At 32.9% G+C, this 27714-nt stretch overlaps 2 protein-coding genes across 2 annotated transcripts in view; both read right to left on the reverse strand.

Annotated features, from left to right (window-relative positions):
• Window positions 1–3809: 3809 nt before the first annotated feature.
• The window catches only part of LOC133173931 (receptor-type tyrosine-protein phosphatase T-like), a 31017-nt gene continuing 7112 nt past the window's right edge, over window positions 3810–27714 (reverse strand). The window contains exons 9-13 of the mRNA XM_061308997.1: window positions 5776–5916; window positions 5314–5433; window positions 4999–5153; window positions 4558–4693; window positions 3810–4449 (exon numbers count right to left, since the gene is read on the reverse strand). Of these exons, the coding sequence (XP_061164981.1) occupies window positions 4378–4449; window positions 4558–4693; window positions 4999–5153; window positions 5314–5433; window positions 5776–5916 (624 nt within the window). The 3' untranslated portion in view covers window positions 3810–4377. The remainder of the gene's footprint in view (window positions 4450–4557; window positions 4694–4998; window positions 5154–5313; window positions 5434–5775; window positions 5917–27714) is intronic.
• Window positions 9026–11203, reverse strand: LOC133172936 (uncharacterized). Its single transcript, XM_061307790.1, has 2 exons — window positions 10796–11203; window positions 9026–9688 (listed from the first exon to the last, which is right to left on the reverse strand). Exons 1-2 carry the CDS (start codon window positions 11201–11203, stop codon window positions 9026–9028), a joined length of 1071 nt encoding a protein of 356 aa, XP_061163774.1.

Genomic DNA, 27714 nt, shown 5'->3' on the forward strand with positions numbered 1-27714 from the left:
TCATCATTACCACAATTTAACAAAGACATTTTTGAAACATGGACAGAACTTAGATGTAATGATTAAATATAATAAACATCAAACGTATTCGTTTCAAATGTTTTTTTTAAAATCCAATAACTACAACTAACAAGTAATTAGCTCTGTACAACTTGGTATGGAAAGTGACGTTGTACGAAAACGAAAGTACAAAAAGGCCTTGCCCTTGCAAACAATTTTCCAAAATTCGCAAGTGTGTCGTTTCCTCAACTGATATACCGGGTACTAGAAATAGAAGACCTGTGATTGGTCAGAATGAAGTCCTCGTATTTATCCACAGCTTAATTATCATACGAAGTATCAGTACCCTAGATAGGTACATACATCTGGGTATTGTCAACAGTGCCAATGCCAGTAAAAACAAAGAACTGCACTGTAGGTCTGAGTCTTACCCAGCAGATGGCGAAAGCACAGATATGACAGGTGACAACAGGAGTAATTAATAAATAATTAAACAATATTTAATATGCAAAATAAACTACTGTTTCAAATAGAAATTAAAACGTTTTTTATGTAAAAAAGAGGATACTATAGAACACAAGTTTTATTATTGTACTTGTGTGGCTACATTTTGGAAACACTTTCTAACTTGGTGGAATGATCTACACATTTTCCACATAGACAAGCTATCTTGTCAAAATGTTATATTAGGTCTGTATGAGAGAAAATGTGATAGTTTGAATCACTGTATTTTGCTTTCTAAGTTTTATATATATTCAGTGTCTATAGCTAATTTGAATGTCCTTAAAAAAAGAACAAAGTTTTCATGCCTTTTCATACCTTCTGAAAAAGAAATTTCTACTTAAAAAGGCAGCGTATTGCTCAAATAGTAATTTAGATATTTTTAATGAAACTTGGCAACCAATATTAGATGCATTATAATTATTACCTCAGAACTAATGGTATTATTTTACTATGTATTTAAATTAAATGTCATAATCAAAAAGCAATATCCTCTGTAATATATTACTTTGTAAAAATAATGAACATATGATTTGTATATGTAGATAGTATGCACTGTAATTTTTTCTTGATTTGCGAAACATTGTCTTGTAGGATGCAGATTTACGCTACTGTATAAAGTAAAAATTGTTGCATGTTTATTATTTTATTACACTGTATATGAAAAAAGAGCCAATTAAAAAAAAAACTATACTCAAAAGTCCAAAGAAGTAATACACATTTGGAGCTGAGCAAACACGTACCTCTAAAAACATCAGAGATGGGATCAGGCACCTTAGAGGAGTAAGCATCACCTGTCGACCGGTCACAGTCGCCGTGTCCTCCTTTTCATAAATATGTAATCGGGCAGACGGAAAAATTCCTGCCAATTCAGTGTTAAAATAATGGCCTAACCATTTGTTTGAAAAAAGTCAGTCAACATTTGACTTAATGATAGATTGGGGTTTTTTTCTGACACGGTCATTGTATCGACCATAATTTTTTTTTCGAAATGATGTCTTTAAACGAGACTGTTGATATTCTTGTAATTATTATAACATTTATTCATGTCTGATATACGACAAACTGTTGCACAAGGACTATTTTCTGCATCATAATAAAATGTTTAAGCTTATTTGGATTCCACTGATCAATGTTATTTACTGCTGTATGTCTTGCTAAACACTTTCTTTTGTCTTTCTAACACTTCTGACCAATTTTCGGGGTACTAACGAAATGTACATGATTTTACATCTACCACCCAACATTCATCGATGGAAGAGTTACAATCTGTTTTTAAGTTCCTACGTCTGACCTAGTCGGGAGTCGAACCCATAATCATAGAAAGCTCACGAACCAAATACTCTACCGAGTGAGTAACAAGAAAAGGAAACACTTACACCTAACAAAGATTACATTTAGATATCTACTGATTTACAGTTAGGATACAAATCTTATACTAGTAAATAACATTTTAAACATTGATATATAGAATAAAAATATTTATCAAATACGTATGTAAATACCAATAAACCATAACACAAATGACTTTGACAAAGTTTGTCCCTCTTGATTCCATGGTATTGAAACGAAATTCGGAATCGAAATCAGTAATCCCATTCTGTCTACTGGAAGCTTAGTAATAAGTACTTCCTGTTAATTTCACCCTTTCGGTCCTCGGAGATCACGTGATACTGAAGGTATATAAGTAGAGACAACAGAGATTTTAGTCAGTTCCAGACTGAAGTCGAGAGAAGTCAGTTGGTTTTCAGTTAAGGTGAGGAACATAAACTTGCTCAATAAAGTCTTGTGTGCTTGAATAAGGCTTTCGAGACTTTGTTGTGTTTTTGTGCAAGTTGGTAAATATTTTTGTTTGCTTAGCTAGGAAGCGTACGCGCTCCAAGACAGAATTGGACATTGTAAATATTGTTGATTAAAATCCTTGATTGAGAAATTTAAATAACTATTTGATTTATTCCTTTAATTGCTCAGGCAGAGCAACCGAATCCTCGAACCCAGAAACCTCACAGTATATTCACTTATCAATAAACATATTTTAACTTGATCGTTGTAATTCAAGAAGAACCTATTTATTTAATTGCATTGTCCAAACACATGCACATAGAGATGTTTTGATTGATTTTACATGTAAGATAATTTTGCGCTGGAGCAAATGAGCATTATACCAACATTTGTTAGTCGAACATGTTCGAAAGTGCTACATTGGTTCGTTCTAAAATTGGATTTTTCATGTAAAATGTTCTTCGTACCGTTTGTCCTTAAATAACTTATTCACCAACAGCATCTTTAGTCAACATATCCAAACTGAATTAGACCTATCGTAAAATCCAGTAGTTAGGATTGCATACCTTTAAGATATACATGTATTTTTTATATATTAGCAAGCTTATACTTAAAATTATTGTCTGCAGGAGGAATAACTTAGAAGATGATGGCAAAGACTTATTGACAGAACACTAATTAATTAAGACAATTTTTATGTCTAATATGTGATATGGTTGAAGGTCCTATAATAGTGCCCAGTAGCCGTGCACCATTTTGTTTGTTGTCAAACGTTGGTCCTGGCTATAATATTATGTCATAACGACTGACTTTCAAGGATTAGAGAAGGCAGCGCCTGTATTTTAACAAAGCCTTCGATATGAATAGGAAACATGTGAATTAAATATACGTCGCCATTTTTTTAATACTCTGTTTACAATTTCTAAACATATACAGTAGAATAAGCAGGAAGAAGCGCCGCTTATGGGCATGACAAGCACATGGCGACACTAAATTGTATCATAATAATGGTATTATAAACGATGACGATAAATATTTGATAATCCTTCTACTGAAAGACGTAATTAATACGTAGGAATGCATCTATAGAAAGAATGATGAAGAAAATGTGACTTATTTTAGAAGATGCAATCGTCAACATGGTTAAATCAGATAAATTCCAAAATTTGATTCTTGAATAAAATTTCAGTCTCTAGGGATTTGCTCTTGATTGTTTTTTTTTTTTTATTATTCTTGACCTCTAACTTGTCGCTACATCCTACAGGCCCAAAAACATGTAAACCCCATTTGCTTTTGGCCTGGGTCGATAATGAATTTCATAAATCGCTTTTATATATTTAAAAAAAACAGAAGATAAGAACATAACAAAGTAAAGTAAAATGTCAGGTGAAATAAGTACAAATTTCACTTAACTGCCACTATAAAGCACAGACTCTCTCTAGAGCACGCCTACTGGTTACTCGAAGATACTACTCCGATAATTATTGAGAGCTGATCTGCAAAAAGCAATAAACACCATGATACAGTTTTCTTGAATTGTTTCATTTATTTAAATGACATGTAAAGTGATTAAGCAAGAAGTCATCCTCCTGAGATAAGTGATGGCAAGAAGCAACATATAAATTGGAATTCAAACGACTGAAATTTTAAACAAACTGAAGTATTAAAGACAGATTAGATCACAGATAGTTCACAGAAGCATGTGTGGACTAGTTCCATGAATGAAAGATGATGGGATTTATTTTCTTGCAAAGAATACACAGTCTTTAGTAAAAGCAATGGCGCACAAAATGAAAATGCGGTGACGCACTGCAATAGCGTGCATCCGTAATCACATGCACAATGTGTATTTAATAAAAATTCATAGAGTTGGTAGTTGTTAAATCCATGGAGTTATATGCGACAATGTTGTTTTTCAATGTTGTTAATTTTTTTTCATCAAAGTATATTTAGACAGATGACCATTTCTCAAGTTAAAGTTCAAATATCGACAGTCTCTATATATTTTTCCATATAAGCACATTGTACGTTCGCTATAAGCCATACATACAAGATAATTGAAAGACAATATAATAAAAAATAGAATGTAATCCATTAGCAGTTTGCGTAAACCATGTCGTTTTTGAGGTACTCGTATACTACTTCGTAACAAAATCTATATTCCATCTGAAAAGAGAGAAAATTTTATAGAAGCATTGATGTATCAATGTTGATGTATCAACAGAAATCGGAACTGTAATAACCTAATGATACAGTACGTTAAAGAAATCTTACAAAGTCAGGGAGAAACTCCGGTCGGCGAATCTGAAGCTGGCGAGCTATGGTGAAGATATCGACATCATTATCATTTGTTAGCTCCTCTAAAGCATTGAATACGGTGCAAAATACCCCAGTTCTCGTTGCTCCATCACTGTTAAAAGTAACATTTAAAAATCGGTGGCAAATCCAACTTTTCACTAGATACTCATATGTAAGAAATGAGGATCAAAAAATAATCTGAAGGTAACGATATCAACATATATAAATAAATGACTTTAATAATGTTTGAACAAATAATAAAAAAGCCATGACAGAAGTTACATGGTTTTTTTTGGACTCCTCATACAAAGTTTACAATTTAATTACAGCTTCCTGGGCTGCCTCGAAATTCAAACAGTGCTGCATTGAATTTTGTTAGTAGAATTTAAGAGACAAGTGAAACTATCCATGTAATACCTTGATAGAACAACAATGGACGTATTGGGTCGAGCATACTGCGACATTTTGACTTCCTTCACTAAATCCACCATATTTCTAGGATCTGACATCCAGTCTGTAGCTTGCCAAGCTAAACATTCGAAAACCTCTAATATATGCATTTCTTTAGAACCCTGCAGTGTGTAAAAACTTTGCATTTTACAATATAATGGGAGTTTTCTTCATTTAAGAAATTAAAGTTGTAGAGCACAATTTGTATTTATTTTATTTAGATTCATTATACAGGTTGTGAAATAATTCATCCTTTACTTCTTGTTTTGTTTTTATTCTGACCTTTTTCTTAACCACCAAATTGCATTTTGAAATATCATTTGACTTCGAAGAAGACTTATGCGTTAATGTGAAAGGTCCGACGGTAGTTGACGATTGTGCTTGTGGCAAGAATGAGTTTGTCTGTAATAAAAATTTTCCTTTTATATAAATTTATCATTTCCTCAAGTAAACAATTGGTCTTGAAACTACCTGTACAATGTTCCCTCGGATCTCTGTTCATATTCCTATTTATTTTTAGGATGCATTAAAAAAATGAAGAATTAAAATTTGTTAACATTTCTATGCAATTTGTACAAAGACAAAATATTAAACCTTTTTCAGGATTAAATTGCAGCGGATAAATCACAGGAGAAGTTACATACCTTTGGTATTTGAAACCTTTTGTAGGTTTGGAGTGATATAATTATTATAAAGAAATAGTACAAAGTATTAATTTTAAATAACTCTAATAAATGACATTACATAAACAGATTCCATATCAGTGAGTGGAGATAGTGCCACTAGAATTTGTGCCTCAAAATCTTTAAGTAGTCTGAAGAGAGACTCGGCATAACAATCAGGGGGAAACTGGGCGCTTATTAGGCCATCTGGTTTGGTGTATGACTAAAAATAACAGCATATAATTATTTTTAAAAATATAAACCTCTTTGAATGCCATAATGTTCGCTACAAAAATTGAGTACTGTTTAGAATGAAGTGTTAGTAATATAACAAGAGGCCCATGGGCCACAACGCTCACCTGAGTCAATATGGCCCTGCTCTACTTCCTTAGATTCTTCTGCTATACATATGTAAAGGTTTTATCACCTGTAGTAGCCACACTTAACTACCAGGTGTCATGTTTTGAACTAAACTGGGGCCTGACGAAATGTGATCAAAAAGCTGACTCCAGCTTTCGGCTCAAGGAGCTAAAATTTTGACATCATATTGTGTCACTTGTTTATCTGAAAGTTAAATGAGAATATAAGCAGAAATTTCAGTTATGAGCCCCATCGATACTCTGAGCATGAATACGATACTCTAAACTTTCGTAGTTTTGAAATAGACAGTTGTAAGCAATGACTTTTGTCATCAAATTAATAAGTTGGATTTGAAAATGTTTTGTCAATCATGTATAAATTTCTTTGAATGAATGTTATTTTACAGTATTCCAATATATGTACTGCCATAGCATTAAACTTGATGGTCCTGACCTTTTGAGTTGAAATTCATATTGTCATTTATTAGTACATACAACGGACTACCTGAAAATTGTACCTATGACCTTTTGAGTATGAATTAGGCAACATATTGGCCTTCTTTCTTGGGGGCATGAAATTTTTTTTTTGTATGTTGTTTAATGTCCTTTTCAAGAATTTTTCACTCATATGGAGACGCCACCACTTGCTGGTGGAGAGCTGCAAATTTTGTCCTATGCTCGGCACTTAAGGCCATTGAGCAGTGAGGGATCTTTTTGTGCCAGCACCTACTGTGACAAGGGACCTCAGTTTATACGGTCTCATCCGAAGAACTGGTCTCCACGTCCCACAGTGGGATTTGAACCCACGAGGTAAGGATCAACTCCTTACTTCGCGACTCTAGAGCAGATGCTCTAACTACTGTGCCACGTGGGCAACTATGATAATTTTTGTTTAGTAAATTTAAATTTTTTCAGGTTGGTTCTTCCATTTTCAGATATATTAAGACTGAATGCAATTGGTAATTGAAAAAGTTCGAAGGATTACAAGTGCCCTCTATAAAAATTGCATTCCCAAGAATTTCAGTATTGGTTCAGAAATATTTTCAAACACAAATATCATTACTGAATGATTTATTTGATGAAAACACAATGAAATATGCATCCTGCATAAATCAAATCAATAGGAAAACAATGTGTCATGTTTTAAAAGAAAACGTATTAGTTACATGTGGTCAAAATGGGAAGTACATGTATATGTACAAATTTAGAAGCTTATTTTTCTGTGTATTATGTCATGTTGACATATTGACTTTTGATCTGAGCTTGAAAAGCAAAGAAGTTTTTTAAGTAAGAAAAAAAATTAAGAATTTATCTGTCAAGAATGTGCAAAAGATGATAATCAAAGGGTTCACATAATCTTACAATTATTAAGCGATAAAAAATTGTCTTTATGGATTATTGAATTCCTATTTAGTAATCATCCAGAAAATGATGATATAGTCTCTTCAGCAGTTGTTCCAAGAATTTTCAAAGTTTTCATTATTGTATACTGTAGACTAATCTTGAAATATTCAAAGTACAAAATTGAAAGTACAAATACATCATTAAAAAAAAAACTGTGATAAAGTGTAACCACAACACTTTATTAACAAGAACAAATAATACTTCATAATTTTTTCAACTGATCTCTGAAACAAATGTCAAATCTGCATGTTTGTTCATTGTATTGTTTATAGAAGAAGAACAATGCCACTGTCTAATCAAACATAAAATACTAATGTTTATCTTTAAGATAATATCCAGAAAAGTTTTGAAACCGTCATCTTGTAATGATTGAGGCATGGCGCTAAGCAATTTTGTTGTTGGAATATAAAAAAAAACAACGATATTATAAGACATCAAATTAAATTTTTATAAATTTTATGTAACTTTGAAAACAAAGAACTGGTCATCAAGAACTATATTAATTTGACAAATACTAACATTTGCAATTACGAGGTCAGGTCTTTAATGGAATCATTCTATTTGTTATGGAGTAAGCTATTAATGTCTTAACACATTATAGCTAACAGTCAGTCAGATAGATGGACAGTTGGACACATATGATTGCCATATACCATAATACTTTCCATCATAGCTGGGTGTAAAAAAACCTACTACACAAAAATACTATGATAAACATGATAATCTACAAGTATTCTACAGCATACTAAAGTAAAATTTGACAAAACTAGCTCTAGTAGTTTTAACTAAATTAAGGTAGAGAAAATACCCATTCAACTTGAAACTACGGCAACAGTAAAAAATAAAATATTAATCCTTGGTCACATGTCTTTGTAAGTCAAGTTAATTTGCAATTTGGGAAGAACCACGGTAGGAATAACACTTTGAAAGAATTTCACAGATTTTTTTTTGTTTAGTAACCATAGTAAATCAATCAGACAAAATTGGTATCAGATTAACAGTGTAATCTATTTGTGTCTCAAATTATATTGAAATTGGACAAAACTATACAGGGAGCATCATTTTGCAAAATTAATTACAGAGAAACAAGTTGCCTTACTGTTGCATAACCTCTTTTCTTTTCTGACCAGTACAGTTAAAAAATTCACATATATCTGTATGGAAATGGCTAGATTAAAAAAAAAATACACTAATGATTCGGCAGTGTACTGAATTGTAAGCACTATGTATGATTTACAGAACAAAGAAACTAAACTGAAAAAAATAGATCCAAAAATCATGCTTCTTGCGTGAATAAATATGTGAGGTAATCATTTTCCAGACACTGCAGTTCTGCACACACATTGAAAAGCAGTTCACACATATCTGTATATAAATGGCTGGATCAAAAAAAGTGCACAAATGATTCAGCAGAGTACTGAATTGTGAGCAATATGTATGATTTACAGAACAAGGAAACTAAACTAAAAAATACAAAAGTCATGCATTCTGCATGAAAATATATATGGAGGTCATCATTTTCCAGACCATGCAATTTCTGCTTACACTTCGACAATCACTGTGCAGAGTTTATGCAACATTTTCAACAGACAATTTTATGTCTACGACAGTCTTGTTATCCTTTGAGAATGAAACTTTAAAAGAGTTTGACAGTAAGTACTCCTCAACAGAGTCAGCATCTTCCATTTCTACATTATTGATTGACGCCAATGTAAACAGTACTGATGAAAAAATGGTAAGTTTATACTTTTCATACCCAGATGAGAAACAAATTGTGCCAGTAATGGATTTGTGCAAAGATTCTTTTGACATTTTCAATTTGCAAGAATTACATCTTACATACAATGACTTGTCAACAGTGACATCCACTTTTGACTTGCAATTTTCACAGGTGTGAAAAAGTTGAAGCCCTGCCTGAGTGATTTTGCCTTCTTTGGTTATAATGTCTGAGTCTAATGTTGGTGCAACACAGTTTGTTATGTCACCAATCAATGTTGCAGTTGTTTGTTTTGTTGATGTTACACTTTTGGTGTTCATGAAAAGTCGGGTAGATAAATGTTCAATTCTGTAACATTTGTTAACTTCAAGTTTCGAAACCAGATCTTCCCATACTGTGATTTTCATGGCGGCAGATGCATCACTTATTATAAGTTCTTGTCTTTTAATAGGTGATTCCCTAACTATTTGGACTGTGACTGGGGTAGCCGACAATACTTTGACCTCTACTGCAACCTACAGAAAAACAAAATATGAATTAAATCCTGAAAAAAAAGGATTTTATTTTTTAAAACTATATCTTTGGGTAAAGATCAGTCTATAAGTATGTTTAGTCAGGAAAAGTATACTTTACCAGACTTTTGTTTCTGTAATAATTGAGCTTATATTTGTGTACTGATTATTATCTTAGTGAAGCAAAGGATTTGGTCTGCTACATTTGCTGCAGATCTTGTCTAATCATGTTTCAAAAGCAGCTGCAGTATTTTGTTGGTTTGTAAATAGGGAGTGCAAGCACGTCAAGCAAATTTTTGTGAAACCTTCTCAGAATTCCTTTGCTACCAGGATTCCATGCAATAATGGTGAATAAGTAATAACATAAAATATAAAAGGCTTGCAGTTTGTAGAAAGCTTAAAAGAAACAAAAAATATTCTACGTCTTTCGTTAAAAAATTACACTAGGCCTATAGTCTCGTTCAAGCAGAAGTTCGACTGTCTCCGTTAACTCTGACGAGCTCCGTTACGTCAAGTGACGTCACAATCTAGATGTCTTGTGCAACTTGAAGTTTGAAGTGGCTAATCAACATTACAAGTGTATTTTTAATAGTACAATTGCACTCGTCCCAACGGTCACACTGTAAAACATATTAATTTACCTTTGAACTTAATGTTAATCTCTGTCGAGACAGCCGATAATGTGGAACACATTTTTTTTTAAATTGATGAAATCTAACTGAGAATTCTCATGATATAAGGTCATTAAGGTGCACATATCACAGTCATATGATCATTGCAAGTAGACATTCTGAATGACAAGCCCCTTTCCATTATAATAATTTCAAAGAGTCCACTACAATAACTTTTTAAAAATAGGATATCACTACATTAGTATATAAAAGTGCGATTTTTGAACATCTTGAAAAAAATGCTAATTTATAAAATTAATATAATTTAGTAGGTGAATAAAGCTACTTCAAGTGAGTAAATCAAGCTATGTAAGTAAATCAAACTATGTTGCTAAACCTAGCGATTGCACTAGACATGTCTGACAGATTTTTGACTAGTCAAAAGAACTATGTCAAAATTTAAATAGTAATTTGCTATGAATTACATTAATTTTAATACCTTGTTGTGCTCTGGAGTAGCTTGAACCTCAGCTAGGCTTTTGACTTTCTCTCCATCTTTGTCGTCATCATTTGGCGATTGTTTGAAGTTGAAGTTCAGAGTTCTGCATACTTCGATTTTTGTTTTGTGGTTGAGAAGAACTTCCGACTTTGATGCATCAATTCGACTAGGTACCAGCTGTACATCGAGTAATTTTAGTGGAGTGTGAGCTTGGGACGCATCCATGAGGACAGAATGTTTAGCCACATCAAAGCAGGCAGCCCTGTTAAATTCATTTCTCTCAGTTTGAAAGATTGCATTGAAGTACCGAGAGTTTGTTCTGCTCGTACGAATGGGCGAAACATTTTGTACATAACCTGAGACACTGGTTTTCTCTTCCTCGATCTTGATCTTCTTTGGCGCAGACATTTTTTCCTGACGAGTTGTGGCGGGAAAGTGCTTAATTACATAGTCTTCATCATTGAAATGCTTGAAAATTAAGTCGTACTACAACAATGTCGGATTATGACAAGGTCGGACCTTCACAAAGTGTGACTACCGCATTTACACTAACACAAGCTGAATTTAAATGATAAAAAGAACATAATCATTTTTTAAAAGAGTATTAGTTTAAAACATATTTGCTTTCCATTTCTTCCTGCAGTAGTCAGGGATATTCCTGGACAGGATTGTCCTTACCTCCCCCCTTCCCCTTTAGTATTAAAAATTTTTTTTTCGGAATTCTTACGCCCCACAATCGAAGATTAGGAGGAAAATAGCTTTGCTATGTCTGTCCGTCTGTCTGTTTGTCCGCAAAAACTTTAACTTTGCCTATAACTTTTGAATGGGTGGGGCTATGGCTTTCATATTTTATAGGTGTATTCCTTGTGACAAGATCTTTCTTTGGGTATTACCAAATTTAACCTCTTGATCTTGGAGTTTGACCCATTTTTACAAAAAACAAAACAAAACAAAAACAAAACCCAAACTTTAATCTTGGCTATAACTTTTAAACTGTTGGTGCTGGGGCTAGCTGTCATTCTTAAATTCACAAATACAAATACAAATATTTATTGGCACAAACACAATTACAATAATTGGCAAAGACACAACACATTATAAGAATCATCAATTGCTCATACATAAATATACAATATTTTAGTATAGAATGTGAGGCTATACATAATTATAAATCAGGTTTTATCTGTGGGTATAGACAAATGTCTCCCTTTTTCTATGGCAAGGTTATGTGCACTAAGTCTCAACCTGCTAATAACTGATCTCTTTGTTTTTTTAATATATCAGTGTATCCACAGCGTTTGAAATTATTAAAAACAACTTGATAAAATTTTAGTTTTGATGAATTATGAATCTTTGCGTATTCCTCTTGTAAGCATTGATCTGATATTCTTTGTTTTATGTTTCTCAGAAGTGATTTTATTGAATTTTCTTTTTTGGTAATGAATGAAAATTCACATGTGTATTCAATTCGTTGGCGGATCCAGAGGGGGGGGGGATGTTCCAGGGGTTGGAACCCCCCCCCTTTTATTTTTGCAAAGAGAGAGAGAGATTTCTGTAATATAAATAACTTAACGTCTAATATTTTGAATAAAATAAGTAGTTCAATCTCTGCCCTTTCTGCTCGGTAGATAAAGTGCCCCATATTCCATCCTCCACGTACCTTCAGAACCTTGGCCCTAGGCCCCAACCACCCACAGGTTACATGCAAGATTTAACTTTCATAGCATTGGAAGATTCCAGCGAACTTCAGCTATGCCATTTTTGGGCCATCTTCTGAAGTAACTAACTTTAAAAAGTATGAATAAAAAGTCATGAAAGAAAGCAGACATAAGAGACTATTATGGTGATATTTTAATCTATGAATAGAAAGGTGTAAAATGCCCCAGTAGTATGTGGGGGGGAGTGGGTTCACTTTTTCTGAGAATAATCTTTTGCTGTAGTTTTAATATGCAGGTTTTGATTTGGATGCTCCCCCATTTTGTTGCTGAAAGTTCAAAATACGCAATTCAAGCATTTGAAACCAAAAAAGTGCGGAAAAGTAAGAGGACCCCCCCCCCCCCGAAATAGGATGAAAGAATGTGGCGCACAGTTTTTTTTTTTGGTTGTTTTTTTTGTTTTTTTTTTTTAGCTTGTCAACTCTGTTTGGAGGTTGGCCCTTTTGATAAACCATTGGTACGGATTTGAAGTGTCTGTGGCGTAATTCTATGCATGAATGTTGGGGGCACTGACCTGGAACCCCCCCTTTCAAAAATTGCTGGATCCACCCCTGTTCATTGTGACAAGACCTTTCAATAGGTATAAATATTTTTCACCTTTTGACCTTGACCTTAGAGTTAACTCATTTTGTAAATAAACTTTAACCTTGGCCATAACTTTTGAGCAAATAGTACTAGGGCTTTCACATTTCATAAGTGTATTCCTTTTGAAAACAACTTCCTCTTCATACCAACAATTTGGAGTTTGACTTGCATTTGAGATTGTTCAACCTTCAACATAAGCTGCCATACAGGGCCATCAGTGTTCAATTCACAAACACATTTTGTTTTTTGTTTTTTTTAATTTCTAATCCTTGACAAATTCATCTAACTGTCTCTAATTGAAAGTCACAAATCACATAAATATGTGTACAGACTTGTCAGATGTACTGAGTGATATATATACCAAAGTGTACATTGAAAAGTAGTTCGGTTTCTGAGGTTGGGCTTAGATTAAGGTATATATTTCAAAGGGAAGATCAATTTATGAAATTTCATAAGGACATGCTGCAGAATATGGTGGCTGTATCCCCCATTTGACACTGAAATGGGCCATTTATAAGCTCCAATAATTTTTCAGATTAATTCATATATCAAATATGGTTCAGAATCTTTTATCAGATCATTGGCATAGTCTGACTTGCATATAATCATTGAGTGTTTGTTAAAAAAAAAGAAAAAAAAAAGAAAAAGATCAATGGGCCACAATATTGATCTGATTCAACAGTGAAGTTGGCCCAATATTTGCTTTAAAATTCACACAACATAAGGGAATTTCCTTTAATTTGATAAATGGAATGTTTATTATATGTAAAAAAAAAATCCACAAGGTTAATTAGACATGCATGCACATTTTGTAATATGACAGCAATTAAGACTGTTAAAGGTTTAATTTGCATTTACTGAAACCTTCAATGAGTAAAAAATTAAAATGCCCTGTAGTTTATTAAAAATCTTTATTTGATTATGAAAACTATACAAGTAATTATGAGTTTACTGTAAGTAATACTATGCAACTTTTAAGTATAATTAGAGTTAAAATATAAAACATAACAATTATAGTGTTGTCATCAAGTAATGTTTACATGCTTCACATGAGTTTGTAATTCAATTGCAGTTTTGCTGGTAGATTCTTGGAAACAGTATAGCCGCTTACATTCATTTGTTCTAAATTAATAGTTTTATATAAATTTGAAATATAAAGACTGGACACAAATTAAACAACAAATATTTTTTGAAAAAGATGTAATAAACTAAGCATCATACTGTATATCTTAATGATGTTGGTTATTTTTATATAAGAAATATACAATCACTCAATATTGATAACCTTTCCCAAACAAAAAGCGAAAAAGGGAAAGATTATGCAAGTGAATGAGATAAAAAAAAGTATGTTAGTTTACAGAATATAAATGTATGTAAATGACAAGCATTTATATGATGATGTTTTGTTAAAATTTGCAATACTGCAACCTCAAATTCAAACAATTATAAGAGGATTTATTATTATTATTATTAATTTTTTTTTTTTTTTTTTTTTTTTTTTTTGGCATTTGAAATGTGCTGTTTTAATTAAATTGTATCATATTTCCATTTTTTAAAAAAATTTTCCGGAAAGAAGTAGGTTTACCTCCCTTTACAGGCTGGCCATTGACCCCTTCTTTCTATACTTACCTGTATATTAAATATTTAATTTGCACATAAAGGTTAAGTTAATATAATGGCAATTCACCATTTTATACAAAAATCCACATGATCCATATTATCAGATGGAGCAATTATAACTTTTCAAGAAATTCATTCAAATTACTAAATTGAGGTTTCACACTTAACAAGGTTACTCTGAAATGTAACTTTTGAAGTACAATTACCAGTAAGCAGCTGTAAGTCATTTACACACATCAGTTACATGCATTTTCAAGAATTATGTTTAACAAAAAGTTAACAAGAGAAAAAAAAATTAAAATTAATGTATACATGTACTAATCAACTTTTACATATGGCCTATTTTATCATGTATTAAATATTAAAGTTAACTGGCATATTGGCAAACATTAAACATTCAAACCAAATAATTTACTGGTATGCAGGTGTAATAAATTGTCTCTCAATTACTTGGGTTAATGGCATAGTCTGTGAGGATCACAACCATAAAAGTCACAATCACTGCAGTCTATTAAGAGTATCCTTCAAATGACAATTAAAATATCACAGAATATCACAATATAAAGCTCCACACAAAAAAATCAAATGAAAGACAGCAACCTTCTTGAACAGTAAACTCAGAATCAAAGAGATTGATTCTTGTCCTATACAAAACTACAAAGCCATATATATACACAATTATACATGTAATAATAATGAATTAAAGTAAAGAACAATTCAAAATAAAAAATTTACAAATGATATATTCAACAAGTGTAACTTAATTTAATTAATGGTATACAGGGAAACATTTTGTTATTGCTGGAATTTTACAATATCAAGATCAAAGTAAGTAAATAGATTAAAACTTGACATCCCATCTTACTGGCAAAGTTACAGTTAATTATTAATAATTAAAATGTATTTGAATATAACCTTTCTATATAATTTTACATTAAGTATGGATTTACAGTATTGCTGTAGTACAATCTGCAGTTTGCAAAATAAAGAAATAAAGTTATACATTTTCCAAAGAAAATCCTAAGCATGAAAATGTACCAGGATATATAACAATAACATTTTCTCCAACATATTTTCCTGAAAGAGGTAGGTTTACCTCCCTTTACGGGCTGGCCATTGACCCCCTCTTTCATACTTACCTGTAAATTATACATTTTGTACACAAGAAAGTTGACATAATAAAAGGCATCATTAATCATTTGATTAATAACATAGATTTTTCATGTTCCATGCAAGATGGAATTCATTTGAATCAACAAATCTGAAGGTTTCACAATTAAACACCTACTGTGTAATGTAATTATTTAACTTGTAAGCATATTACATGTTATTTACACAGGTTATATTTAAGATGCATGTTTTAAAAAGAAGTTCACAATACAAATAAGATGAAATTAAAGTATAATACTATTTTTATAATGCTATTTTGTATGGCCAGTTTTAATATGCTTTCACTTCTAGCAAGCAAATTAGAAAATTTACTGGCACATATTATTCATGGAAGTAAATGTTCAAAATATTTGAGCAAAAGTTACAAGTCTGTCAATGAAGAGATCCAACTCAGTGATTTCCACATTCTATAAGGTGGCACATAATCATTTCAGTGATATATTATATCTGGCAATTACTGCTGGGAGTGTGAAAACAGCAGTTTAAGAGTCCGAATCACAGCTAACGGCGTAGTTTAGAGTCACAATCACTGTAGTCTGTAAAGGAATATCCTTCCATTGCAGAAAAATCACAAGGTATCACAATGAAAATTAAGCTTCCAACAGAAAAATTCAGTTTTCAGCATAAAATATAATCCAAATGTTTTAAAGGGACAGATGGAACTTGACTTCTGAAACATTTTACTGTTTGTAAGACACTAATCCTCAATGGTGGTAATACATGTAGTCAGATATATATATAAATGAAAAGAGTTGTCAAGAATTTAACAAATCTTGAGAAATAAGCTGAAACTTCAAGTGCACACCTACTAGTAATTGGTGAAAATGTAATTATTGTGTGAATATGACCTTATCATTTTAATTTAAATATGCATTAAAAATTCAATGCAAATTGTTGTACTAAAAAAAATAAATAAATTATTCTATACAAAGGAAATTCTAAGTGAGCATTTTTTGGAGTAACCATATATACATCAATACAATAAGAATTAAATTATGTAAAGGATGCAAACGACAGTCAGATTTAAAATTAAAATATGTGTTCATCTCAAAATAACTGCATAATATTACAAAGATAAAGTGCAGAATTCATATTTTCGAACATTTATAACAAAAAAAAAATTAATTTATATTTTATAAGGTTGGTGCCTTCTGACTTAATCTGCCTATATAGGACTAATACCCCAACATTGCAACTTGGAAAGACACATACTTCGCAATTCTGCTAAAATTATACTGCACATTTCCATGGCCTAAATATTTCTATCATCGTATTACCAAATTACTTTATACAAACAGTCATGGCTTGAAATCATGACAGACCTCTACCTTTGCCAAAGTATGACCTGTCAGAATTATACACATTTGAACTCTGTGACCTTGATCTTGTCTGAATTACCTTTCTTGATTGTCATGATATTATCATAAAAAAAATATTTAAAAAACCTTCAGATATTGACAAAGCCACAGACAGGTGGACATGATGATTCCAGTATACCCCTCAAACTTTGTTTGAGAGGTATAATAAAAGACTGGAACAAAGGGATGAGGGAGGGGACATTCTTACGCATCTCCCTCTGATATGTTGTTACTTTGGTGTCCCATTATATTTAATGCTCAGTCTTATCAAATGCACAGTACACCATTTTATGATCTGACCAGTATGCTTCAATCACATCTGTTCCACATGGGGATATGTTTGTAAAAATCAAGTCAAGTTTAGAACCAGAGTCATGAGTAGTCTTATGCACAATTTGCTTACAATTAAAGTCTTTTTCCATGAATGTTAAAAAGTCTGTATGCCCAGCAAACAAATCAAAATTAAAATCTCCTAAGAATACCAAGTCTTTTTGGTCATCAATCAAGGGTTTTATATGCATTTCCACATGGTGTTTAAAATTCCCCAAAGAGCAAGATGGATATTTGTAAATAACTATAACTTGGACATCTCTACTTTGGTTTAATTGTACATTTACCATGATGAACTCGATGAAGCCGGTGTTCAGTTTTGAGATGCAGGTTGTTTTGTAATCATTTTTCACATATATTGCTGTTCCATGATGTGGACGTCTATCTAGATTAGCTGTAGTCTCATGGTTAAATACTGCCGTGTATCCCTGTAGTTGATAATTTTCAGCTACATCTGCACTAGTTAATCTTGTCTCTGAGAATCCAACTACATCTGATGCAACAATATTTGGTTCATTTTGAATTTGTGGGAAGTGTTTATGAAGTGATCTACAATTGTTGAAAGCAATTTTGAAAGAGTGCAAATCAAGTTGGTATAATGGGACATAACAAAGTTGTAGTGGTACATCTTTTTTCATTCTTTCCATTTCCTCTACCACTTGTTCATCCATAGCTAATGCCTGTTCATTGAAGTTTAGGATGTGAAGATGATCTACTGAACGAACCCGACTTAGTGCTACATAGTGAATATGTGGATTTTTCCTAACTTTAGTCTGAGACATATCAATTACAATTTCATCAACAGTGCAACCTTGGGCTTTATGAACTGTTTTTCCTGCAGCTGGCCGTAATGGAAATTGAGTCCTCTGAAAAGTATTGTAATTCAATACAAAAGACCGCTGAACTTCAAAAATTGGTGTCCAATCCTCAGTGATTCCATCATGAAACAAATGTTTGTATTTTTTGCGAGTTGTTTTTCCAACAGCAGAATCAAAAAAATTTACCCAAACAATGCTTGGCCTTGATATTCCTTCCATTCTCCTTTCAATTAATTGTACCTTACATGATGACCCATTTGTTAAACCATCAGATACATCAACATTGACTGAGATATCATATATCATACCAACAGCAAGAATCAATTTTTGCATCAAATTAGCAGTTTTGCTAACATCATCTGCTTTGAATAGAGACCTGAGCAGTTTTTCCTTAAGTTCCTTTGAATAATCCTTAAGAACAGTATCCACTGAATTCACTGTCACCTTTTCTCCTTCAAGTTTTTCAATCAACTGATTGTTGTATGCATCTACTTTAGAATTCTGTGTAAAGAGATGAGGAGCATGGTGTGGATAATTGTCACTTGTTTCTGTTATCATGCATCTGTGTATTACATTCATATCTTCTGCTGTCATTGCATTGTAGCGAAGACGATTGAGAAGTTGAGCAAACTCAAGATCATCTTTCTGGCGCATTATTTCATCCAACTCAAAAATACAAAAATGCTCCTTCCAAAGATTGTTTGCAAGAGCTTGAGCATCATGATTTAAATCCTGAAAGATCCAACGGTCCATCACAGGTTTAAGTTGAAAGAAATCACCAACAGCTATGATACTAATGCCACCAAATGGTTTCTTGATGCCTGTAAGAAGTTGTAGACGACTATCAATGAGTGCTAATGACCTATTGCCAACCATGGATATCTCATCAATTATGATCAATTTTAGGTTTTGGAACTTCGTACGAAAAGTATTCAATTCATCACAGTGCAAGCTTTGTTGACTTTGATTAATTTTTTGATGGAAAGCAGATGCTATAGTTGCCCCTCCAATGTTATATGCTGCCTTGCCAGTATAAGCACAAAGAAGTATTCTTATGTCATCTGGATTTTCTCCTTCTATGGAACATAGGTATCTGTGCAGAGCTTGATAAAGTGCTCTTATCAAAACAGATTTGCCAACACCAGCACCTCCAGATAAAAATGAATAAACAGGTTCTGTCTTTGTTTTGATCCACTGCAAGACATGATTAAAAAATTCCCGCTGCCTTACATTTAGACTTCCTAAAAGTTTCAAGTATTCTTTGTCTGGTAATCTAACGGAACTCTCTTCAGTTATTTGTCTTGTTGATGGAATGCCAATGTCAGATCCTATATCATAATGTCTCTGTTCAATAGGCCTCTCAGGATTAAATTGAACAAAGTTTTCAGATTCAAGAGATCCCTCATTTTCATCTTCTGCTTCTCCTTGCTGAACATTTGGTGCCAATTCATCAAAAGCTTCTGAAAAATCCTCGTTTGCCATTTGCAAAGCTGCATCAAACTGTTCAGTATTGAATTCATATTCCTTAACCTTGTGTGTAAAAAAAGACTTCCTCAGATGAAATGACTTCTCAAATGTGTCCATTCCTGATAAAAGATCAATGGATTCATTTCTCCAAGGCATAAACAACATAAGTTTTTCTCTATAATAATTTTCTGGATCAGTTTTGATATTAAATCGAATATATCTAATTACCCTTCGCATTTTCCGTCGTCTAATTTTTATGCCATTTCTCAGAGTAACTAGTGTATCACTTTCACTGAAATCAAGATCTGAATTGTCTTCGTCATCTGACTGATTGTCCTGTTCATCATCATTCACCTCATTTTCATTGAGCTCTTTCTCATTATCTTTAGGGAATACAACATCTAGCTGTGATACATAATCGGCTAAACACCAGTTTTCAAGCTGCTTTGGGCGTTTTGCATACCGTTTAATTACATTGCTACATTCCACGTCTGTAGAATTTGGTGTCAACTTTTCCAATTCAGCATCTGTTTTAATGAGAGTTACTCTGTCATCTGATGGACTTGTGTTGATAAAAACAACCTCTCTTGATGCTTTTGTCATTGGCATTTGTAACACTAAATATGCTGCTTCCTGTGCTCCAACTTCTACACTGTTGAGAAAATGATTTCCAATATGACGTACTTGTCTTTTTATGTCAAGATTACCTTCTCTAGCTTCCTTTGCAGCTCTGTTAAGTAAATCGCTCATTCCTCTTTGTGATTTACTTATATAAGAAACAATATACATTGCACAGGCATATGGGTCCAAAATATACTGAATATCAATGTTAGCTTTCCAAGCATCAAGAACAATGCTGTTGTATGAGTTTATCCTCATATCACATGGATTTCTTTTTTGAAAAACTTTTGGACCTCTCAGTGAACTTCTAATGCATTTAATATAATCTTCCTCGGATATCTTAAGTACTGTGCTCAGGAGCTCCTTGTAGGACAAATCACATCCATTTTTCATATCATTTAGCTGTTTTTGAATATTATCATACATTTTCTTGTATTTGTCAACATCACACTCTAATGGCTCCAAAATTAAAGTCTCTTCAAGAGGAGGAAGGGGAAAACCAAATCGACATACAGCTTTACCTCTCTTTTTGCATGTCTGTGAATGTTTGTGCACTTGCAAGTCAGTCAAAACATTGTCTTCATTCTTTTCACATTTCAGGTAACTATCTACATAAGTTATTATCTCCTGTTCATTATTTTCATGATATTTTGGTGCATTTTGTATCCAAACAATCATATGAATGTGTGGTGATCCTCTTTGCTGAAATTCAGTTCTGTAAAAAAAGTCTTTTACAATGCCAATTGGATGATGATCACTTCTCAACACTGAATTCATAAACATACGGAACCTATGATCAAAGTACCTAGAGCATGTGATGGGATCCTTTTGTACTAATTTTGATTTTTCAAACCAAGTCATGCTGTTAATTTCCTCATCAGTGTATTCTTTTCCATCATTTAACACTCCAAGTGCTCTAATGAGATCATTCCATCTTGTATCAGCTGCAGACAGTGACATAAACCATGTTGGTAAACCTAGCTGTCTGATCATAGCAAATACATCTTTTTTTCTAGTCTCAAGATATGCAGGTGAATTTCGTAACTGCCTGAACACAAAGAAACCCTCATTGTGTCTAACAAGATTATTAACATTTTCAGGATTTTTCATTTCATTTGCCGTCATGGATTTTCCTTTAGTTTTGCATTTCCTAAGAGCTAGGTTACATTTGTCTGTAACTTGCTTCATTTGTATTTTTTTCAACTTGAAAAACAAATTTGGAACAGACTGGGCAGCACGTCTATCAACATTTCTTAATTCCCATTTAGCTATATCTGCATAAGACACATGTACTTGTCTTTCATCATCTTGTAATCTTCCCTTTCCACAAAAAATTGTTGGAAATGATAAATACTCAGCTGTCTGATCTTGATACAGACTAAGTGGGCGTTGTCCTTCACCTGGAGCAAATGTGTAAACCTGATTCATGTCTCGTGAAGCATCATCTAACAGAGTATCGCAATTACCATCTCTACCAACTCCATCTACTTCACAGAATTCATCATCGTCACTATCAACCGTCTCATGATAATCAGTATTTGGGTTGCTTCTCGCTTGTGTTTTTACCAATTCCTGAACAATTTCACTTGCTGAAGTTGTAATTTCTTGAAACCAGTTATCATCAACATTGATATTTGCATTCTTGTAAAAGTCACTATTGTTCATAAGCCAGTGTAATGCCATCAGTACTTTTGTTGGTCGTACATTTTCATGATAATCACACTTTTGATATGACAATTTTTTCTTTAATTTAACAGGAACTGTGACATTTTCATCTAATTTTCTTGGCAGGCTATTTACAGTAGGTTGAATATCAACAGGAACATTCACAATATTTCCTCTTACAGAATATTGTCCACCTCTTGGCAACTCTCTAATTTGCATAAAAGGTATTCTCAGAGACACAAGCCTTTCTTCTAAAGGAAACAAGTCTAATTCCATTGGCTTAAGTGGCCACATCATACCATTTAGGACAGACAACTTTGGAATTTTGTTTTCTCTGATTGATGAATAGCAAGTATTGCAAATCCATTCCATATTTTCAACAGACACAGTACTAGTAAGAAACTTTCTTTTACTATTGTCATCTAGTTTTGTGTTCTCCACTTTAGAAACACTTTCTTTGAACCATGTTTGCTGACAACATGAGCATACAAAAATTGGACCATGTCTAATCTGTTCATGAAAAATTTGGATGCAATCCGTTACATCTTCTCCAAATCTTTTCCGTCTTTGATGTTCATTTACTTTTTCATAATATTCTATATCTGTTCTTTTTTTCCGTTTCTGTTCCCTATTTAGCAATCGCTCATTTTCTCTAAATGAAATGTTACTTCGTTTACCTTGCTTTCTTAACCGTTCTTTTTCAAGAACAATTGGATTTTCTCTGCATTTTCTTTTTGAAATTCTACTGTCCTCTTTTTCTTTTTCTTGCACTTCAGCAATCTGACGTTTTAACTTTCTACCAGCTGTATTCAATTTCTTTTCTTTCTCTTTAATTTCAGTATCTTGTCGCTTCAACTTTCTACGAGCAGTGTTCATTTTCCTTTCTTTCTCTTTAATTTCAGTATCTTGTCGCTTCAACTTTCTTGCAAACTTATCCATTTCCCTTTCTTTGTCTTTTATTTCTACATTTTGTCTTTTTACCTTCCTACCAGCAGTATTCATTTTCCTTTCTTTTTCTTTTATTTCAGTATCTTGTCGCTTCAACTTTCTTGCAAACTTATCCATTTCCCTTTCTTTCTCTTTTACTTCTTCAATTTGTCTTTTTTCCTTCCTTCCAGCTGTATTCGTTTTCCTTTCTTTTTCTTTTATTTCAGTATCTTGTCGCTTTAACTTTCTTGTGAACTTATCCATTTCCCTTTCTTTCTCTTTTACTTTTTCAATTTGTCTTTTTTCCTTCCTACCAGCTGTATTTGTTTTCCTTTCTTTTTCTTTTATTTCTACATTCTGTCGCTTTATCCTTCTAGCAGCTGTTTCTCTTTCATTTTCTTTCTTTTTTATTTCAGAATTCTGCCTTTTTAGTTTCCTTACAATTGTTCCCATTTCAGTTTCTCTGCTTTTTATATCATCATTTTGTCTCTTCAACTTTTTAGCATGTGAATCTTTGTTTCTTTCTACTTGCTTAAATTGCACATTTTCTCTTTTTCTCCTCATGTACTCTCTCATATAACTTTTTCTGCATAGGTTTTGATCTTCTGAATTTTTTGCAAATGAGAGATGATCATCCATTTTGTAAAATTTTTTCTGCAATGGGCTTTTCTCTGGAAAACTATGATGCAAAGTCTTAATTGAGATTGGTAAGATTTCAAACTGCATTGCAAAGTCTATATGCATGCTGTTATACATACTGTACAAATATGACACCAAATCATTGATACCCTTGCTGTGTACTAGTACTGATTTACCATCACAGGCAGACATGCCATCACTGTCATGTGAATGAGAGTCAAAAAAGTAATATTCATTGCTTGACACTTTGTATATACCAGAACAAATTGCCCCTATCATTATCAGCAAATACCTAGAAACCTGAAATGCCTCTTCTAAAGCTTGATGCAATGTTTTCACTTGACTGTTTTGTTGTTCAGAGACAAGTAATCCCCAAATAGTTTCAAATGTCTCGATAACATGATGATTTTCTCCTAAAGTTAAGTTACTTGGCAACTCATCAAATTTAAGTAGTTTGTTAAGAAACATTTGTTTTTGTTGCAAATTCTTAACCAACATAATATAAACCTGATCTCCTGCTATTAAAGTGCCATCAATAAATTCAGTCGAGAATGAAAATCCTTCGTAACTTTTTATCAGCATAGTAAGAGCATTGCAGGTACACTGACTTCCTCTAGAAAATGATGAAAATCTTGCATCTCCTTGATGAAATGATCCAAAAACTAATTTTCTATTGCAAACCTGGTTGTCTTCATGTGTAAGTGATTTGCCTTCTTCGGCCATTACACCAAAATTGTGTAGTACAGTTTTAGTGAATAAAGCATTGTTTGTCAATTTTTTTTCAACATTGTTTTGCAAATTCTTTTCAGCACATTCATTGAGCAGATCTTTTTCACAAAGTTCATTGATCAAATTTGTTTGACAAGTTTCTTTGGTTTTCCTGTTTTTTTGTAATCTGAGGGCAGGCTCCTCAGGGTCAACTTTGGTTTTACTGTTTTTAATGAGGCCAGTCTCCTCAGTCATTCTAATGTCATACATTGTTTTACTGTTTTTTAAGAGGCCAGTCTCCTCAGTCAAGTCCAGGTCAGACATTGTTTTACTGTTTTTCATGAGGCCAGTCTCCTCAGTCTTGTCAGTCCGTATCTCTTTCCTGGCACCACTCATCCTCCAGTACTTTCTTCTAGGCATCTACAAAGGACAAAGTTAATAATGAATATCGATACTGTGGATGAAAAGTCAAGTCTCGTTAATAAGGACACTTGTGTTTCCAAGAGAATCATCTGGGTTCATGAAGCATCAGGAATAAGAAAATTTAACCCACATTACTTATATATTCTGTTCCCCATAGACCTCATCAGGGAGGTGAAACATCCTAATTACCATTGCTCAGGTGTACATGTGGAGTGTGGAGTCTTACAATATTGCAGAGTATTCCCATCTCATTTTTTTTTAAAGAAATGGATGTGTCGTTATGTAACAATTGATGCTCTATAAGACCCAGAGGTCATGATTTGAACAAATTAAAATCTATACTACCCAAGAATGCTTCCACATAGGTTTCATCTTTGCTGGTTCAGTGGTTCTTGAGAAGAAGATTTTGAGGATTTTTCCTATATATTTCATGGTAAAAGTTTGACTCCCTCTTGTGGCCCCACCCTACTCCTGCAGGCCATGATTTCAACAATTTAGAATCTACACTATTCAAGGATGCATCCACATAAGTTTCATCTTTTCTGGTCCAGTGGTTCTTGAGAAGAATATTTTTAAAGTTTTTTTCCTATATAGTTCAATGTAAATCTTCGATTCTCTATTGTGGCCCCACCCTAGCCCGGGGGCATGATTTGAACAATTTATGATCTACACTACCTCAAGAAGCTTCCACACAAGTTTCATCTTTTCTGGCCCAGTGGTTCTTGAAGAGGAGATTTTTTTTAAAAACACCACCCTATTTTTGCATATCCTTGATTATCTCCCATTGGAAGGGGGCTTGGCCCTTTAATTTAACAACTTAGAATTTCCTTCACCCAGGGATGCTTTGCGAGTTTGACAAAGTGAAACACACTGATTACTACAAGGTGCCCTATATTTTAGATGCAAAATCTGATAAAGCTTCCTATTAGCTAGCACTTACCTTTAAAAATAAAGAAAATTAAGCAATTTAAAGTAAATTTATGTCATAAATGATGCAAAATTTCAAAAGAAATTAAATTCACGATTTTCACTCAGTACTGTTCATTTACAAAGTTTATGCAGTGCATAATCACAATAATAATAAATAAATCCTCACAAGTAATAAGTATACCTAATACCAATACTACTCCATTAAATCTCCCAAAATACTGAGACCTGTAGAGTATTTCTTTTCTGTGCCACTGCCATGATATAAAAGAGCAATAACAAATCAAATAGGAAATTTCCCCCAGGCTCTGAAAATCTTCAGTTAAATAACTGAAAATACTTATGAAAATGTCACTTAATTCACAAAATAATGTTTATCTACCAATGCTCTTATGATTTCCATTTCAAGCTTTCTTAAAGATGTATTCAAATAAATAATAATTTAATAGGGTTACTGTTCCTGACTAAGGGATGGACCTACTTAACACATGCAAAATCTTTCAACTTTAAACTGTTAATAGATGAGCAGATCAGATTCTGAAGCACACCTGTGTATATAAAGCTTTGATTATGATGGAAATATCTGGAAATTTAAAAAAAAATCACCAATATGTCTGTGAGTGAATGCTCACTAGTAATACCCTAGATAGATTTGCTCTATCGTTAAAATGATAAATTCCTACAGATATATTAAAGATAGAATGTGTTCCGTATATTGGCAATGTAGCAAAGAAAAAACTACATACTCTATGAACAACCCAGAGTTCCAAATTTCGACATGGCGAGTAAATTTGAAGCGAGAAAAAATGATGAGAAAATGAGTTGAATTTTCGTCTTTACATGGATTATTTTTTTTAGGCTAAAAGTCATGCACAACCTCAAAAAGGTTTGTTATAATTAATTTTTAGCTATTTTCAGGGCAAATCCTTTTCTATTCTTCAAAATCATTTCGGAGTGATTCTGCAATGTTTTGCTATATTGCGAGTATATGTGAGGCATTCTAACTGTGGTGAGGGCCTGTCCTAAGATGCAGTTAGATTATTCTTACTAGTAATACCCCCGCTGAATCCCACCATTTGACATGCCAAAACAAAAAGTGTGCCAAGATTTCAAGCATCTGCAATGAGTAGTTGCTGAAGAAACTGCAACAAAAATTTGTTTCGGACAGACAGACACACAAGGATAAAACATTATATCCCCCTCCTTTGGAGCGGGGGCATAATCATTACTGCACAATTGAAAATTTAAAAATGTATTCAAAAATTCAGTGCAGTTGATTTTCTTCCCCATTAAATTATTGCTTTAACCATGGGATGTTTGATCATGGGTATTTTTTTTTCAAAGCAATAAATATTTCAGGTCAAATAGAGATTACAGTCTTAAGCAGTAAGGCCATTTTAAAAAAATTCCTAGATTCTCATCCAATTTTTCTGAAAAATCGAGGCGGGCAGGCGGGCGGTTGGATTTTATTTCATATTTTTTATTTTTTCCAATGTGCACATTTTGTGTTGACTGATCATTTGGTGCAGATTAATCTATAATGTCCCAATAAAAGTCATAGTAGAGGTCTTGCTTAACCTTTTGACCATACATCGTGACTTCAGTTCATGGGGGAGAGCACCATTGGGTTTGGTTACTCTGGGCACAGGGACATCTTATCCATGCTGTTCTCTTTAAATCATATAATAGAATCGAAAGTAGCACACAATTTGTAAACAGTCAAAAAACAACTTGTGAAAACTTATGTGTACTACTTTCGATTTTCCCTTGTTTATTTAATACATGTGTTATATGTGTAATAAAGAACGGAGCCTATTAAAGATACATAACACAAACAAAAATCTGATGCCTGGATTGATATATATATTTTTTGACTGATTTTGAATAGAAATGACCTAAATAATAAATCTCTAAAATATAAGAAAATCGTAAGTTTTCTTTGATGC

The sequence above is a fragment of the Saccostrea echinata genome, unplaced genomic scaffold (assembly GCF_033153115.1).
Source record: "Saccostrea echinata isolate AGI-Se365-2 ecotype Australia unplaced genomic scaffold, CSIRO_AGI_Sech_v1 ptg000056l, whole genome shotgun sequence".
Taxonomy (NCBI): Eukaryota; Metazoa; Mollusca; class Bivalvia; order Ostreida; family Ostreidae; genus Saccostrea; species Saccostrea echinata.